Source organism: Thermobia domestica, chromosome 1 (assembly GCF_964235325.1).
Source record: "Thermobia domestica chromosome 1, izTheDome1.hap1.1, whole genome shotgun sequence".
Classification (NCBI taxonomy): Eukaryota; Metazoa; Arthropoda; class Insecta; order Zygentoma; family Lepismatidae; genus Thermobia; species Thermobia domestica.
The window spans coordinates 56,015,223-56,035,144 of NC_137454.1; the positions used below are offsets into that span (position 1 = coordinate 56,015,223).

Consider the following 19,922-nt stretch of genomic DNA (forward strand, 5'->3'; position numbering starts at 1 on the left):
ATTTCACACGCGGTCACAGTAATGTTTCTCGTCAAACTGAGAACTTACAGCGAGGGTGCGACCTCCTCACTATGTGCGCCCTTCATCCATTTAGACCTAGACATCGAGGTAGCGACCGCGACTTAAAACTTGACCTCGATCGCGAGGTCTCTTCGGTGTATCTTTACCCTTAGAAATGGAGAAGCAAAGATAGAGCATTGTGTTATGCAAAGAATGACACTACACTATAATTTAATTCATTGTAGTATACAGTATATTAAATTTCAAAAGAAGGGAAACACCACTTTTTGCCCCCAGCGGTTGTGTTGGGTTGGTGTGAGCCCTATGGTATTACCGGTAGTAAGTTAAGATGCGAAAAGTCATACAAACGGTAAAAAATTTTAAAATAAGCTCTACTATACATATTGAAGTAGTGCCCAATACACACTCGTTCATTTGTCATCTTTCTCTCTTTTTTCTCTTTCTCTTTTTCTTTCTTTCTCTTTTTCTTTCTTTCTCTTTTTCTTTCTTTCTCTCTCATTTGGATTGCACTGATGAATCGTTTTCCGTAAACTTAATGAAGTGTTTTTATTGCGATCACTCTAGTGGACATAAGATCGTAATAGTGGGATCACGCTAGTGGGCCTTGTAAGATTGTAATGTTAATGCGTATATCTGTCCTTGACTCCACACGGTAACTCTTGAACGAAAGCATGGGTAAATAGGGTCTGACTATGAAGCCCATCAACATTGTGTGAAATTATTTACTCATTCTATTATAATAGTTTTAAAAATCACTTTGGAAAAATTAAGCGAGTAGATAAATCTCGTCTCATTAACGAGAGGTACTGCGTTTGAGTCTCGCGGCCAGCATTCTGATTTACATTTTTTTTTCATCTGCTTGTTTCATAAGGGATGAGATGAGGATACCTTGATATTTACATCTTGATCCGAATTCTTAGTGAAATATGGTTTTCATTTTACCTTCTTAAAATTTCTGCAAGAGCTCCCTCGTAGCTATATGGTTGGCGTACGCGTCTTCGGCGCGTGAGAACTGGGTTCGATTTGCGGCGGAAGCTCATATGGTTCGGATCCCACGATAAAGTATAGGTGCACGTCTCATGATGCTGAAAGAGATCTAAATCCCAATTCAATTAACCAAAATTTTTGAAATTTTATACTTAAAAAAATCACTGAATCTACATCAGACTTGAACCTATTGATTGTGCGAGCGGTCCCAGATTCGATTCCCAGTGAGGACACTCGGTCGAAAAAGTAAGCTTTTTCAGGTCAGCCATCCTGAATAAGCTTTTCCTGGATTTTCCACATTCACACCAGGTAAATGCCGGGATGATATCTAACATATAAGTCCCAGGCCGCTTCCTTCCCTTTTCTCTGATAGTGTGATCGCCGAGAGACGTCATCCCTCATCCGGACGAGCTAACATGGCCATAGATGCCGAAAGCCCAGAAATCCTAATCCTAATTCTTGAACCTATTGTTTCTTCTTTGAGCGCCAAGCCTATATGAAGTGGAAAGACGGAAAAATTCCAATCTATTTGGTCTAGGAATTAATTCGTGCGGTTGGTACGCACACATTGAAGCTGTAGTACAAACACAAAATACATAAATACCTTAAGAAAAATATTGTCCATCGCTAGCCACCACATTCGCCCATCTGTCAGGCAATGTACGGATTCCGTGGCGAAAGAAGTCCTCATCCTTGGAAGCGATCCAGTCAGAGACCCATGTTTCGATATCTTCTGAAGAAGTAAACCGCTGTCCAATCAAATCGTTGTTCATGCAATCGAACAAGTAGTAGTCCGAAGGAGCAACGTCTGATGAATACGGCGGGTGGGGTAAAACTTCCCATCCGACATTTTCTAAATAGGTTTTGACCGGTTTTGCGACATGTGGGCGAGCGTTATCATGTTGAACAATAAGTTTATCATGTCTGTTCTCCCATTCTGGTCGTGTTCTGGCCAGAGCTTGCTTCAAACGCATTAATTGTCGTCGATAACGTTCTCCATTCATAGTTTCACCCGGTTGCAGCAGCTCATAGTACACCACACCTTTCATATCCCACCATATGCACAGCATAACCTTTGCACAGTGAATATCTCGTTTTGGTTGTGATGGACCTGGTTCACCTGGTTTCACCCAGGCCTTTTTTCGTTTAGGGTTCTCGTAATGGATCCACTTCTCATCACCCGTAATAATTCGATGCAGAAACCCCTTTCTGCTCTGTCGTTGAAGCAGCAATTCGCAAATGGTTTTTCGTCTTTCAACGTCTCTGTCTTTCAATTCATGTGGAACCCAATGTGACATCTTTTGAATCATTCCCATGGCTTTCAAGCGTTTGGAGACTGTTGTTTGATCAACGCCTAATGCTGCTGCAAGTTGTTCCTGCGTTTGACACGAATCCTGCTCGAGCAATGCTGTCAATTCTTCGTCTTGAAATTTTTTTGGCTGTCCAGCTCGCTCTTGGTCTGCCAAGCCGAAATCACCACTTCTAAACCGTGCAAACCACTTCTGACACGTTCGCTCAGCTAGAGCATGGTCACCATACACTTCCACCAAAATACGATGACTTTCAGTCGCACTTTTCTGCATGTTAAAGTAATGCAGCAGGACACCCCGCAAAAACACTTTATCAGGCACAAATTGCGCCATGTTCACTTAACTACAAACTGGTGTTGTTGACGCTTTAATCCACTGCCCTATACTACGAACGATTCGCGATGACAGGGGTTTCCAACACATGTGTGGATACACGGAACTGTGGGACGCTCCGTTCGTTGCGCCATCTCTTGTCCACCCGCACGAATTAATTCCTAGACCAAATATAATTGTCATGAAGATAATAAAGTATGAAACAATAAATTGCTTTTTAGTTTGGAACCCTGGTTTGTATCGAAGACAAACATTCCTACCGGGAAAGGGGAAGAGAAAAGAGGAGTCATTCCTACGCGCGCACCCATTTTTGTTGGGAGGGGTCCAAAGCCAATACTACAAGACATTAAGTGGGCCCCGCGTAGCGTAGTCGCTAACGCTCTCGCCTTCGGTGCGAGCGGTCCCGGGTTCGATTCCCGGTGGGGACACAGCCTCCCTGAATGAGGTTTTCCTGGGTTTTCCTCATTCACACAAGGCAAATGCCGGGGTGGTACCTAACTTATAGGTCCCAGGCAGTTTCCTTCCTTCCTCCACCCTTTCTTCCTTTTCTTTCCCCGGATTGTGTGCTCGCCGAGGGACGTCATCCCTCAAACGTGATGGGCTAAATGGCCTTAGATGCCGAAAGCCCAGAAATCTAAAAATCCTAAATCCTACAAGACATTGTCTGTTATTGAACAGGTGTCATTCTGCATCCAAAAAAGTTGGTGTTTATCGAAGAATTTAAGACCTGGAGCAGGAAAGCTTCTCAGTTGTGGCAAGTAACCTGCCAGAATTGGCAGAATATCTAATAATAATAATAATAATAATAATAATAATAATAGGGCATATTTATAATTTTCTTACATCTATATACACATTTTCTTTGAAATAGATCATTAAAAAAAAACATAATTCTTGACTAACAGGGTTTGAACTGATGGTAAAATTACCACGCACAAATCCGTTACGCTAAACACTATACTACGAAAACACAACTTTAAACTTTCTCCATATCTGTATTATTATACTGAACATTCACCTTCTACTGATGCTTGTAAAAATATTTTATCTAACATGCCAGTTTATCTACTGTTTCTTGTTATCTTTTGTGACTGCTTCTTACATGCCAATTCTATATTAAGTTGGCGACAATGTAAAGATGGGCTTTTTCTCTTATAAGACTAAGCATGTTACTGTGTGACAGAATAGAGAGAAAATAAATTTCCTGAAAGCATAGATCCGACAGACGTAAGGATCTAGATTCATTTTTTCATTTAAACTGTGGACGACAGTATAGGTTTTTGTGGCTAGAAGTGTACCACACTAGTGTACCAGTATTCGCCTGGTAGAAGTATAAAATAAATAAACTGGAAGAACCTGTCACATTACCAAAACCAGATTTAAAATTTTGAATAATTTCCTAAACTGTTAATACTTAATTTAAGGTTACATTAGCATCGCTAGTTGGTATCCTTACGCAGACATTGACTTCACAATCAAATCTTCCTTTACGCGTATACCCACCTACCCGTACGGCACTCCAGCTTCGTCCTTCCCTGAACAGCAATAGCTGCAAAGATAACTTGTAGTGCATATCTAACAAGTTGTATATCTGTTTGTCTTTGTTAGCGGGTAGTATCTCACCGCTCATGTATGCTAACTGTCGGAAAACACTTGTACGCCAATGTTACACTCTTAACAAGTGAGGATGCTAAAAGGTAAACTATTCCCCTTAGGTATTATTATTAATTGTTTTTGTTAGTTGTGAATTGTCTCATTCTTTTCCCATATTCCATTATTTTCAGGGCATTTACCTCCATGTCACAGCGTCGAAGATAAAATTTTTGGAGTTGGCAGAAGAGTTGGAGCTGAAGAAGCGAGATTGCTATGGGTTGTTACGAGAGTTCACTGTTAGTGATATGGAGAGCTTCGTGTGTAAAGCCGGCGTTGATGATCTTCTTACTACATCGGAAAAGCAGTACCTTGTTCATCACGAACTCTTAAATATCAGAGCTCAGCCAGCAGAAAAGTACATATTAGGGTTTCCAACAGTTGAATTGTACGAGGGACAATCAATAAGTATGTTAGTTTTTTTCTTATCTTTGTACCTTTTAAACAAAATTGTTTTAAATTTAATGGCATTAAGTCGGTTTTAAATGCAAAAAAAAAATGACAAAAACATCTAGAACGCAATTATCCTAATTAAACTATAGAAACAATAACCTTCAATGTGGTGGGTCTATTTGAACGAGGGGAAATCAATATGCTGTAGTTTTTTTTGGGGGGAGAGGGGTACATTTTAAGCAAAGCTATATTTTAAATTTAATGGCATCAATCGCTATTAAATATTAGCCGAAAACAATCTAGAACGCTATGTTAATAATTAAATTATAGAAATAGTAATATCTTCAAAGTGGTTGAACAAAGTACTTTTCTGAAGAATACTAAGAATCATATTTCCCGGTATACTTGGATTCTTAATGTTATGGCCTTTTAGGGTCTTCTTTTCTCTATTAAAGTTTGGTAAGCAGAATGAAAAGAGAGAACGCTTTCTTTCTGCTCTAACATAAGCGGCATGACAAACATCTTGCCATTTGAAGGCGGCGCTCCAAGTTCCCTTTAAATGCTGCTAGCCAATTAGATGCCTGCGATATTGTCACGTTTATTTTGTTCACATTCGCTTCAGCTCATTCCCTTCCACCTGATCGCTCTGTAGTTCGTCTGCTTAGCCAAGTCATAGCCTCACCCCTTTACCACTTGGCAACGTCGCGTCACAGCTTGCGTTTTATTCGTTTAGCTGAAATGCCAAGATGTTTGTTACAGGCTATAATTGTTTTATCTGCTTATGTTAGTAATTTGTTACTGGATGTTCTATAAGGATAAAGTTTGATGCTCTCATCCTCAGTAAAACAAGTAGAGAGCAAGGAACAGACCTGACATTGATAAAAGAAAATTGAGGCAGGCTAACAAGTACATCAATGGTGTAAACAATGATTTGCAAGTACGATACTCGCAGATCCATGATTACTGGACTTCGAACATTCGTCTATCTCGTCCCCTCTCCTCCCATCCTTTGCGTCGTTTCTACAATCGTAAAAGTATGCTCCTACGTCATACGTCGGCAAGTTCAAAGTGATTGGCTTGTATGATAACCCCTTGTATATTTCATTCTCGCATTCTCTTCTTTTGACCTTCATGTCTGGGTTTTCCTTTAATTTTTTTTCTTTCAGTAGGCAATTACATTGCCTATCACGCTTTTCTTTCGTTTGTCGTGTCCGAAATTTTTCGGTATTAGTTTGCTTCTTTTAGTATGTCTGTTATTTCTGCTTCCTGTTAATGATACGCGCATCGTTCGTCTCTAAAACGTGTTGAATTTCTCCATTTTTTATTATTATTATTTTTTCAATGTTCATTTTCTTATCCCTACTCAGCTAAACTCAGCAGAAATCTCTTAATGAATCTTGTGCGATTCTAAAGTAGTTTTGTTCTATCGTAAGTTCGTCTTTTTCACTCCTTCCATCCAGGATATTGTCCTATCCAAATGTGGAAATGTCTTTTTTCCCTTCAATTTTCTTTGTAAAGAAGTATTTGTTTAATTCCTTTATTCTATCTTTATGCACGTGACAGGGCTCATAGTGGTCTGGCCTCTAAATAGTTGAAAAATGACCAAAAACGAAAAAGTGACCAAAATCTCATCACACCCCTTTTTTCCTTTGTCAATTTCTCCATCACGTCTCTGTTTTGTTTCATCTCTTCTTTACTTCTTTTTGAGCATCCTCCTTTCTTAGGTTTTCTAAATATGCTTTATAGTTACGATAAGTAGACCTAGCAGATGTAAGAAGCTTCTGACTAAGTGGAACAAGTTCTGGCCTATTTCCGCATTTCCTCACCCTAAACATTATATTTAACTCAGTATTGAGAGTTCTCAAACCCATGAAATATTCAAATTCATCACCTACTCTTAAGAAGAACATACAAGAAGCATAACACATGACAAACATGATGAACCACAGAAACACACAACGTTGAGCGGAGCGTTAACTATTATGAGAGAAAACTTAAAAGACTATTAGGATAGAAGAAAGAATAGACACAGAAGAGTTCTGAACCCCACCATGAGAGCTTAAGCATCCACCAACCATCCACTGTGCTTTAGAAAGAATAAAAGCTGAAGTGAGAATAAAGCTGACTGTTTCACATATAACAGCAAGGACTGAAGTTTTCAGAAGAGTAATGAGTAACAAGTTTTTGCCTGTATCCATTTATTTTTATGTTTTTCTTAGAAAACTGCGAATGTAAAACATAAATCACACGAAAAAGTTACTTTAACTTCCAAAAAAGTAACTTTTAGTGACAAATTTGAAAAAAGTAGCTTTTAGTGACCAACTTGGAAAAAAAGTAACTTTTAGTTTAAAAAAAGAAAAAAAGAAAAAAGAAAGTGACTCGCTATGAGCCTGACATGAGAAACTAAAAGCAAGGAACTTTAGTTCCTTGTTTTTCGTACTACGTTATTTCCTTTCTCAGATTAACTGATGTCTTTCTGACGTTTTTTGTACTGAACAACTGCCCATTTTCCTTTTACCATTTTTTTAAAAATTGATGTATGTATATACAGGGTGGCCCAAAAGTAGGTATACACCCCTGCATTGATCAAGTATAACATTCTGGCTTATAGGTTTATTTGCTTCGGCTTACCGAGCTTAAGGTAGAAGCAAAAAGGATTCAAGAACAAATAATAATGAAACTGATAGATAACAATAAGAAATGATATGAAATACAGTGAGCTGATCAGTACGGCACTGTATACCTACTATTGGACCCCTCCCGAAATAAATTCCTGCATACGTCCCTGGCAGTGACCAGCCGCAACAATGAGAAACTGGCTTCATTGCAATGGAATGAATAGAGTTTGATCAACTATCCCAACTTATGTTTAAAGTTGATTATCAATTAAAATGATGAAAACATTTTAACTCGTGTGCTAACTATATTCAGGTTCATTTCAAACCGTTCCGCCATTGAGCCATGAAACGAGGGCATACAACGCCGACTTTGTTCTCGATTTTTGTTGTAATTTTTTTCCCCTTCCTGTAAAGGTCATTTCAGTACATTAATGACCACTTCAATACAACGCTAGCGAAAACTAGGATTTCACTTCGTATACTGTACATATCAAGTGTACATTTGATATCCAAATTGTTACCGAGCGTGTTTTTCGTACACGCAATCCCAAATTCTGTTTCGATATTGACCTACCATCGGCAACTATTTGAGATACCGATACTACAGTTAAAAAACTGAAACCGTTGCATAATCACTCATTACATAGTCAATTTGCACAATCTAGTCCATGGCTGTTTGTGGGCTGAATTGGTGGGGAGTTTTTAAACTGCGTACAGGGCCGTATTTAACATTTTTGCCGCCCCGGCCATTAAAAGAAATGCCACCCCTCAATATAAATAACGATGCAGAAAATCTGAGACAGTAAAGTTAATAATTAATATTTAAGTGGAAAAATATATACAATAAATGAAATATATATAACTTTCAGTTCATAAAATTCTGAAAATTTAAGTGGAAGTAATTGTGGATCTAGGAGTATTAGGAAAAAAGAAACTGGTCTGAGAAAATTTGCCGCCATGGCTCATAGGTAAATATGATCCTGACAGTATGTACTGTAGTCTTTGCTCAGTGCATATTTATCACTTTTAAAAATATTTTTTGTCTTTTTGAGTTGTAAAAAGACTACTGCATAAATAGTCAGCATGTCGTATCGGGAATTGTCTTTACGAAACTATGTACAGAACTAGTTTGTCTTCTACTTTGAAAATATCTTCAAGTATAGATCTTTTCATGTAATTAATCTTTTCCTTTCTTTCTTCCAGTCGAAGTCTGCTTAAGAAATGATATTATTGAAAAGTTGTATCCACTCCATGACACGGAAACACTCGATCGGTTAGGAAAGAAATGGTATATGGCCTTCTTGGATGCTCAGCCTTTCGGTAAGAAGCTCTTTTTAAGTGGTTACTTTTGTATTTGAATGATAAATACGAAGGATTGTTCACCATCTTTGGAGAGAAAAAATAAACAATATTTTCCTTTATAAAAGTGTACACTTACCATCAACAATGGGGTTCTGTTTAGTGGTCAGAGGGCTATCACTGAATTTCAGCTTACGGATGAGTTGGAAAGTTTAAAGCGAGTATGTTAGGGATCAATAAGTTCTTCACAATTGCGGGCACTTCTCGATTAAAGTTTTTGCATAATCATGAAAATTATTGTTGAAATATTCTCAACACAATATATGCTTAACACTGTTCGCTATCTTGATGACCTGTTTTTGAAATCTTTTTTTGAATTTTTCGAACAGGAAGAAGAATCGTATGTTTTAGCGCTAGAATATGCAGAGAAAACAATTTATTATATTATAGATACGTAAAGGATACCTATAGCAAATGTTTGCAATTAATTTCGTCAGTGGTTTTCTCTGCATATTTTAGCCTTGAAACGTGTCATGTAACCGTAGCGTTTAAAAATTTTGAAGTTATTCCAAGGTGGCAGACAGTGTTAAGTGCGCAAACGTTCCTGCCTCTACCCGTTTTGCTCATTTCTGCCCTAGACCAGACCTAATGCCTATGTTTTCAATTAAATGGTTCGTTCTGATTTTTTGCAACACACTGTACATCTCTTCGCTTTGGCTTTGCCGACCCTCAGTCGCCTATTTCAAAAATCGTAAATCCGGTGTGGGGGAATAATCAATCCTACTTGTTTGTAAACTTTTGAATACCACTTGCTAGTGCTATGTTTATTAAAATATTCTAGTATAATGTAATATAATATACGAGGGGTGTACTATAATGATTTACACTTTTTCAGACGTACAGGTTATACAGCATTTTTTTTTTATTATTATTTTTATTTTTTTAGCATTTTCAGCTTCAGAAAACCCTCCTGGAACCAATTGTTTGGAGTCATACGCACCCATTTTTGCGCATAGTCTTCAAATTCATGAGCATCTGTAAACCGATGAGCACGTAGAGATTTTTTTTTTCATTGCCCCAATCAGCTGATAATAGCTGGAAGCCAAGTCCAGAAGGTATGGAGGGTGTGGCAACACTGTAAACCCTAGATGATCAATGGCAGCAGTGGTTTCCCGGTTGCTGTGAGAACGTGCATTATCATGTTGCAGAAGGACTCCTTTCGCCGAATTTCCTGGCCGTTTCCTTTGAATGGTACGATGTAAGCGTCTAATGGTCTCTACATACGCTGCACTGTTAATCGTGGCTTCACCTTCAAGTCAGTCGATCAGGATAAATCGTTCCTAGTTCAAAGTATTGTTGGACATTTCTTTGGCGGTGGACTGTCATAATGTTTCCACTGCATTATTTGGTGCTTTCTCGTCGGCACATCGTAATAAAACAGTCTCATCATAAATCATAAGCCTAGATCTTCGGGATTATGGTCATCGCGTTGCAAAAGTTTCCTACATACGTCCACACGACATAATTTTTGCTCTGCAGACAAGTTTTGGAGTCCATCTTCCACTGGCATTCCCCAACTGTATGCGGTTGTAGAGGGTGTTTATTAGTCCTTTGGCAACCTCCATTTCAGAGAATGTAATGTATTTCTTCTCTTGAATAGTCCTCTCTACCACGGCGATGATGGCTGGTGTTACCACTCTCACTTTCCTTCCAGGACTGCTCCTTTTTTTTTCGTAGGTGCTACCAAATTTCCAACCTTCTACCCAGTTGTACACTGTTTTCCGCGACAGTGCGTTTTCTACACACTCACTGCCACAAATCGCCTATGGACTTCAATAGCGGCCACGCCCTCTTTCTACAGGAACTATGACTTCCAGCGCTGCCCTGCGTAACCACTTCCCATGTTGACCATAGAAGCACTCACAGGGATTGAAGAAATAGGCTGGACAGAGCGCTGCTGTTATCCCTGTTGCCAGTGACTCTCCCAATTGGTAGAGCTCCTTCGTGGCTAAGCGGTTAGCCTACGCGACTTTGGCGTGGGAAATCCGGGTTCGATTCCCGGCGGAAGCTCATGTGGTTCGTATTCCACGTTAATCAGTAGGTCCCGTCTCATATAGCCTCGCTGCTCAAAGGGACGTTAAACTCAAAATAAACTCGATTCCCCCAATTGGTATACGAAGGTCCTAGGTGCCTGTTACTTTCCAACTTCAGTAGTCCACTCGACCTGGAACGAGAAAAGTGTAAACCATTATAGTACGCTCCTCGTAAAATGAAATAAAATATATTATTAGTACATATCAATCAGAATGTGCTCAAAATTTTATAAATCCTGTATTCACTATTCTATTATTTGAGTGGTGGCTCCTGGGAAGTCACATCGGTGAAAAAAAAAAATGCTACGAGCTAAGAAAACTTGATACTGTTTTAGAACCTTGTATACAAGAATTAGCAAGTGGATAAGATTTCTTCCTTTAGCTTGTAGCTATAAAAGTTAAATTTTCACCGATGTGACTTCCTTCAGGAGCCGGTACTGGACTTAATTATAAATTTGATACATTGAAAAATATTTCGTGGTAGGTTTGAGATCACAATATCATAATTACGAAATATAAACTGGGAGTTGAGTATAAACGTTGATTTCGTATCTAATAGTGATTAAATGTATTTCGTAATATTTTTGGAAAATGAACATCAGATTCTTCGTTGATGTGACTTTACTTTTTTTTAGTCATTTCGAACCTTTTTTCACGTGCAAAGTAATTCATGATAGTCTCGTCCTGTAAAAGATCCGCGTTGTATGTTATTACTTCTAATTCATAATATTAATTTCTCGTAAAACGAGCTGTTTTTGGCACCGTTTCTTGGCTCTCAATCCAAGTAAGTCCTTGTGAAGCATGAATACACCGCTTAAGGTTGAGCTAACGAGTCAAAATTAGAATTTTCTTCATGGATGACTCGATACTTACGTAATCTTCACTGAATATCTGAATGGAGATACCCATCTTGAGTTTTCGCGTTTTCCTTTCCATCTTCCGCTTACGTCACAAAACAGCTGGAAATATTATATTATTTTCGTACATTCAACAAAACTGATAATCATTCATGATTTATTTTGCGAACGAAATCGTAGTAAGATTGTGTCACCACTAACAGGTCAGATGCAGTAAATTAAAAGCATGTATCCATCGAAAATTCCGCTTCTAAGGGGAGGAGAGTTATTCTACAGTTTTTCCCTTCCAAATCAAATGGACGTTGTCTGTCTCACGAGAAAACTGCTGAACCATTTGAAATAAATTTTTAAACATAGATAGCATCTATCTCAGACTACTTTATTATTATTATTATTATTATTATTATTATTATTATTATTATTATTATTATTATTATTATTATTATTATTAATATTATTATTAATATTATTATTAATATTATTATTAATATAATTATTAATATTATTATTAATATTATTATTAATATTATTATTAATATTATTATTAATATTATTATTAATATTATTAATATTATTATTAATATTATTATTATTATTATTATTATTATTATTATTATTATTATTAATATTATTATTATTAATATTATTATTATTATTAATATTATTATTAATATTATTATTATTATTAATATTATTATTATTATTAATATTATTATTATTATTAATATTATTATTAATATTATTATTAATATTATTATTATTAATATTATTATTATTAATATTATTATTATTAATATTATTATTATTAATATTATTATTATTAATATTATTATTAATATTATTATTATTATTCCACTTTCAGTAAAATGCTTATTCTAACATGGCAACACAGATTTAAAATTTATGCCAAAAATAGAAAATCTTGCGAGCTCGTAAATTTAGGCAGATGAAACCCAAAATATAAACTCCTTATTAAAAATATTGGAGTATTGTGCTTGTATGGGTGAGAAACATGCATATTACGCAAAAATGATAAACGACTGGAAGATTTAAAAGTGTGGGGGTGGAGAAGAATGGAAGGAATTAGTTGGGTCAAGCGGAAAACGAATGAGAGGGTTAGAAATAGTGAGAGGGGAAGAGCAATTCTAGATATTAAGAAGGGGAAGAGAAACTGGTTGGGACATTGGCTAAGAAGGAAGTGTATCATGAGGGACGCTTTACAAGGTATGGCGGCAGGAAAGAGTGGGAGAGGGTGAAGGGGACTACAATTAATGGATATCAAAACAGAAAAATCCTACGTGAAGGTGAAGAGGTTAGCAGAAGACCGTGGAGCTTCTCACTGTAACTTGCAGCAAGTGACCCGCCAATAATGACAGAATACCTATGCTGGATGATGATGGTGAAAAATATTTTCATACGTGTCCCAGTGTTTTCAAAAATCTTGCTCCTAATGAGGGAGGGAGCAGTTTCTCTAATATTTTAATTTTGTAATTTTCCATTTTGTATTCATAAAATTACGGAGTACGGAAACTGTTAAACAGTTTAAAATCATTTTTTTTAACGTAATTAGCACTTAAGTCGACCTGGGTTTATATAATTTCGATTCAAATTCGCATCCTATGAGTGGAATGTGTTCAAATATATCTTTCAGATATCTTCCGTAAACTTATTCTCTTCGTGCGAAGAACAGGCATTTCAGCTAGTATGATTATAATCTCATACATAATGTATGAGTTAGTAATAGCTAAATACATATCCACGCACTATAATAAAATTAATCACATGAGTTTACCTGGAGTTCGTGTCGAAAGCGATCGCCCCCTCCCCCCTCAGAAGAGGAAACTTTCTTATTTTATATATAAATAAAACCCATTCCAGAGTTTAGAGCTTTTAAAAGTAGCTCTAAGTAGCAGTATTACAACTTACCCCCCCCCCCAGAAGTCCGTCCTGGATCCGCCCCTGGTTCGTGTGTTTACGAAACGCGGAAGTAACATCATTTCATATAATTCATATGGAGATCTTGAAACAAAATTTAGGGTTGAATACTTTTCCAAGAGACTCTTTGAACAATCCTTGCAGGAGATTGTCTTGAAATTGAAGTTTTGTTACTGTCGTGACGTTAGAACAATAATTTCCCCTAATATTCCCTTCACAATAATTTTATATTGTATTTATTATTTACGTAAGAAAAAAATGTAGGTTCTCTTCAATTTTCTGTGTTCTAATTAACAGTGAAGGAGTTTGAAACGCTGTTTTCAGTCAACACAAAGCACTTCCTATTGTCAAATGAAGACGACTTCTGGTACTTTGCCAGTACTCTTTTCTTTCCCCTTTCTTTCTCTCTCGTACGCACACACATTGTGCGAATGTGTAGTACATGTGTATGTGCAAACACTAGATCTAAAACTCAGTTAATGGGTTAGTAAACCACAAGAGTTTGAGGAATTCCCGAGATTTTTGTCAGGTCTTGGGGAAAATAGTTGGCAGCATTCCTATTTTAGTACCATGGCAGCAAGAAACTTAACGTTATGCAATATTCTCTGCATTTTATTAACATTGGCTAAATATTTACTGTTCTTTATACGGGTTTGTATATGTAAAAGTGTTGGTTCAAGGTAAGCCTACAAAGTTCATATATGAGTCTTATTTAAGAATACTAGTTGTTGCGCTGAAGCCTTCGGTCTGCTGTATGGTGTAAGTTAAAATCTACTTAATTAAAATATCTAATTGTTTACATTTAACAAATTTATTTAATTTATTAATGTATTTTTGACGTTGCCCATTAAGCACCCATGCTTCACACCACACAATTTTATGTAATTATTCAAGGATTAATTTATGCACAACAATCACGTAGATAGCAACATTTGTTGGCGTTATAGCACGGCCAACAAGAAATGGTCTCTGACGTTTCTTACCACATGCAGTGGGACATTGCAGTCCCTACTTTGATACCAGTATTACCAACCACGATCACTCTGTCTTATACCATTAATTAAATTGCCACTACAGTTGCACCGAAAAAAAAAAAAAAAAAAAAACCTTGAGACGCGAGTAGTGGCAATGTCACTGCGAGCTGTCAGAGACGTTCTTTTACTGGACGCACTATAGTCAGGCAAGTGATAGCCCACGTAGTCACATCTATTAGCGTTTGCCATTTATGGTAAGGAATTACCGTTGTACCCCTTGTCTTTCTACAACCAACGTTACACACTTCTTAAGCATGGCTGTATAACATTCCAGGATAATACAGATTTTTATGTTTTAGTGTTATTTTGATTTTATTTTTCAGTTTAGCGTCCATTTTAGCAGCGAGCTTATGAGACGTGGACCTACAGCTTAACGGGGAATCCGAACCACATGAGCTCCCGCCGGGAATCGATCCCTGTTCTCCCACGCCAAAGACGCGTACGCTAACTACTTAGCCACGAAGGAGTCCTGTTTTCGTAACATGAAAGAATTTCATTCGATTGTGCTAAATCAGTGTGATTTTAAAATGTTCATATTTCATTCAATATAACCTGCATAAAACAATTTGTATGATGTGTTCTTAGAGTATACGACGGGGCTATACTTAAACGCAGTGGTTCGAATCCCGACTTAAACATCAGGTTCCGTCCTTCAGAAGCTTAAAGTTCATTTAAGGCGTTAATAACAATTCAATAGATCAGAGATAATAAGATTAAAGGCTTATCAGTTAACAGTATGGTTTTTGGAATCAGAGTTGGATGGATTTAAAACTCAAACGAAACAGGCCTTAAGAATACAGGCAATGAATATACGGACACTAAACTTTGAAGATAGAAAGAATAATGAAACCATGAGCGGGACTAGTGGGAGATTCTCGATACAGATGAACGTTCTTCAGTGTTGTCAGCTATACAAGAATCCACGTAACACACACACATGAAGAAAACTTTGCTTCATATATGAGGTTAAAAATTAATGCTTGCTTTTCAATTAAGATGAGAGAAGAGAGTTCTATTTTAGATTAGCAGTTTTATAACTTAGCCCATTATACTTATTACGTTCTTCTGGCTTTTCGTTTACTTTTTTCCTCTTATAGCTGCTAAGCCTAATAAACAGCAGACTTTCTCCCTCTTCTGCTAGTTACTTTGAGAAAAACAGCGCTGATTTATCTTATCCTTTCTGGAATTTGATTGGTTGTTACTTGCGCAGTCCGTAGAAATCGAAAATTTCAACTCAGAATGTAGGAAATACGTCTATATAATTCTTGGGGTAGTTTACAGTGAATCTAGTAGTAGATCCTGTAATAAGTCACAATACAAACTTAAGTTAGTATTCTCATAAAACTTTTTCGTGATTTCATGATCTTGGCTTTATATTAACTTTGCACAAACGGAAATAGCTAATCGGAAGATTGCAATGCCGAATATTGCCAATTTTGATGTAGCCTTATTGTTTTATTAAAGGCTTTCTTGAATATTTCATTATGCACACTAGGACAAATTGTTCTTTCTCCTATTGTAAACTAAAATACAGGATGTCCACCATGAGACTTCCTATATTTTAAAAGCATGCTGTGTGAAGGAGAGTAAGTATCCACACATTATACATGGAAATGGCATAACATATAAGGCTCTGTTTTACAACTTAACCTCTAAATAAATCTTGTATGGGTGTCTCTAGTTGCACGAACATATAGTCTTTACTCAGTTTCACAACCTGTATTCTTGCAACATATCCACTGTAATAGGGTGGCGGCATCTCTTACGTGTTGTTTCAAATTCTATATGTTGATAGTTTTTGTGAATATTATATTTTTCTTCTTGCTTTACGTTCTCCCCCCCCCCCCAAAAAAAGTCTAATGGATTTCGGAAGCATTTTGCTCAAGAATATGCAAACGTCATTGTTGCAATGTGGTGGGGCACTGTCTTATTATGAATGATATTCGGTTGAATGTATTCTATCTGTAGAACAGTAAAGTGCTAAAGCGTATACCACACCAAAGAAAAACGACCCAATAGTTCATTCATGCAGAAGACGACACATGTTGCTATGGTGAAGAACTTCCTCACTAAAGAACTAAATCGCTTTTCATAGATTCGTAATAGTGCGTGGTTTCAGCAGGACGGGGCAAGATCACTCAACTCGCCAGCCAATTGCAGCATTGAAACAGTTGTTATAAAATTGATTGATTTCTAGATTTGGTGATATTCCATGGTCCCCAAGATTCCTAGATCTGTCTGTGATTTCTTTTTGTGGGGTCACTTACCGGTTAGACAAAGAGTGTACGAACATCGACCCACATCAGTTGAGGAACCGAAGACACGAATCACCGAGGAAATCAGATCCCTGTGGGCATGTTACGTCATGCAATGCACGATGTTCCTAAACGGCTTCAGGAATGTTTACGTGTGAAAACTGGTCCACCTCACTGACGTAATCTTCAAGACATGAGGCAATCTTGTAAATATACAGGGTGTTCAAAACAACACCGACAACGTTTGGGAGGTGATTCCTGACACCAAGATAAGACAAAAAGTATAGACCAACCTGGGTGCACAAATGCTTCCTTTCGAAGTTAAAGGCTGCAAAAAAAAAAAAAAAAAAAAAAAACTTTAAAGGTCCACAGCTCTAAAACTGAGACCTACCGTAGTCGGGTCAAGACTTAAGTTAGGAACTAATATGTGCTTTATCCATATTTCAGAATCCTAAGGTACTCACGCAACAACTTTTATAAAGGGAGTTTGGCTATGAGCATATAATTTAAAGTACTCACCAACTACCTCTATAAAAATTGTTGCTGAAGTACCACAGGATGCTGAAATATGAATATTTGGATAGGGCACATATTACTTCCTAAGTGAAGTCTTGACCCGACTACGGTAGGTCCCATAGTTTTGGAGCTATGGACCTTTAAAGTTTATTTTTTCGTGTTTCCTGCAGCCTATACCTCTGGAAGGAAGCATTTGTGCATCCAAGTTGGTCTATACTTTTTGTCTTGTCTTAGTGTCAGGAATCATCTCCCAAACGTTGTCGGTGTTGTTTTGAAACATCCTGTATATGAATTAATTCATTAATGGCATACAGCGATGCAACTAGGCTAGTTTTTGCCCGGGGCAAGAACTCGCCTTAGTTCCCCATCCCTGACCAACCGAACCGAAACCGCTCTCAGACTACACCTGATATTGGCATCACATAGTAAGTTTCGGGCTCATATTCAAAACACCACGTCTCGTCACCAGTTACAATCGATTTCAAGAAGTTTCGATCCTGCCGAGCACTTTTAACGATGTCTTTGCAATGCGCAATTCGATCAACTTTTTGGTCTTCGGTGAGTTTGTGTGGTACAAACCGCGAATTAACCTTCTTAAGGCCCAAAACTTCGGTCAAAATGCGGTATGCGGTTGTTTGAGGAATGCCTAATTCCATTTCAATAACTTTCACCGACGATTTTTTGTTATGTTTGATGAATTCACGCACTTTTTCGATGTTTTCTTCCGATAATCCGGTTCTGGGACGGCCTGATCTTTCGTCATCATCCAGCGTCTCTCTACCCGATTTGAATCGCCTGAACCACTCGTAAACTTGCGTACGGGATAGACACTCATCACCATATGCATTTTGTAGCATTTGGTGCGTTTCACTAAAAGTTTTACCCAGTTTAACACAAAACTCAATTGCAGCTCGTTGTTTGAAACTCATTTTCCGACCAATGTACACAACACACTGACAGTTGAAACGCAATAACTTTGTTGCCGTGCATCCAAATGTCATGACATTTATACCAGTTGTCAATGAGAGACTACGCCATCTACCGATAAAATATTACAACAGATGGCACTAGTGGTACTATTTGTTTTCAAAAGTTCGGTTTCTTTTGGAATGGAGGGTGTATGTTGAAATGCAGTGAGGATATGTTGCCTAAAAGATTGCATTTCTGTTTACATAATGACTGAAAACCATTGGAGAGCATATCTGTAGTATCGGGTGGGAAATGGGGGCATGGAGAGACTTCGATCCCGTACAATTCCAGAAAAAATATCCCCTTATATTGTATTATAGAGAATTATACATAAAAATGTTCAAAAACCGAATGAGGATATTCCTGCGGGAGAACTCCCGCTTCCTCACTCGACCGTGGGGTATTCCAAACACCCAGAAGGTCCGCTCCCACGGCAGACAACCCGTAAACTCGCCCATGCTTAGAAAATACACATATACACAACAAAGAAACAATTCAAAATATAAACTTGGTAAACTTCTTTGCAGACACCTCATTTAAAAAACAAAAGATAGGAAAAAGGTAAGAAAAATGTCGGTGTTGTCAACTTAGAAATTATTTCTACATAAGAAATAAAACCTTTTACGTGTAAAGCTATTCGTCAATTACTGTGTATAAAAATGGATTTATCAAAGGTATTTAGCATCTACTTTCCAGTGACGGTATATTTTAATCATTGAAAAATCAGTGATGGTATGCCTTCATCACTGAAAAATCAGAGGCGGTATGACATGCCACCGCATACCGTCTTACTTCGACCACTGACTATACTAGTATAATTAATACTGATGCTTCTAACTTTTCTTCTAAGCCATTAAAAACATGTTTCTTCATGCCCAAATATACGGCCATAATAACTCTTGTTAAGTGCTGCATGTTAATACAGTTACGATCATATTTAATTTCGTCCTCTACTCTAATATTAATAATTTACATTTTAACTGTTTTCTCCACTCCTTAGTTACACAAATGAATCAAATGTAATTAAGACTTTTTCTTCCTCTTACGTTATAAATAAATTAAGGTGGTACATGTGTGAAGGCTGCTTATCACATATTTAACTCAATGATAATTCAGATAGTCATAGTTTTTCTAGTTTCCTTAACCCACAGACTTGGTTCACAAGGCTGTATTAGAGCCGAAAGTTCTCGTTCGCTTTCTGTTAATCCAACTAAGTACTACGCGCATTGAAGGCAGACATTCTAACCATCGGTTAGACGAGAGCGTCTTCCTTTCTTTATAGTGGAACGACGAAGATTGGCCCAGGAGGAGTTGTAAGTTTGCTTCTAGAAGTAAAAAGTTTTGGCACCGTCAGCAGGGAATGTACAGACCCATTCATCTTGCGTCAACAACTCTCTAACAAAAATGCAGTTTGGCTAGCCTTAAGGATAAAAGAATAGAGCTATTTAAAATTTTCTGACTGACAGTGAAATTGATAAATTAAGAAGCAATATAGAAGTGAAAGAAACGAATGCTTGGAGAAAAAAAAACAAACAACAACAACAAATAAATAGTTCACCCTTGCATTTTAGCAGAAATTATACAAAGTGCTCACGGGCAGCAATGTTTAGCATGCATATATTTTGTGTATGTGGGGTCTCAGATTCGATTCT

The 19,922-nt window shown here is 37.2% G+C and overlaps 1 protein-coding gene across 3 annotated transcripts in view; it reads left to right on the plus strand.

Moving 5' to 3' along the window:
* Positions 1-19,922, plus strand: part of Axs (Abnormal X segregation) — a 204,350-nt gene that overhangs the window by 148,419 nt on the left and 36,009 nt on the right. For all 3 annotated transcript variants that reach the window (XM_081757254.1, XM_081757246.1, XM_081757261.1), the window contains 2 exons: positions 4,436-4,709; positions 8,516-8,632. In XM_081757254.1, coding sequence (XP_081613380.1) covers positions 4,436-4,709; positions 8,516-8,632 — 391 coding nt within the window. The remainder of the gene's footprint in view (positions 1-4,435; positions 4,710-8,515; positions 8,633-19,922) is intronic.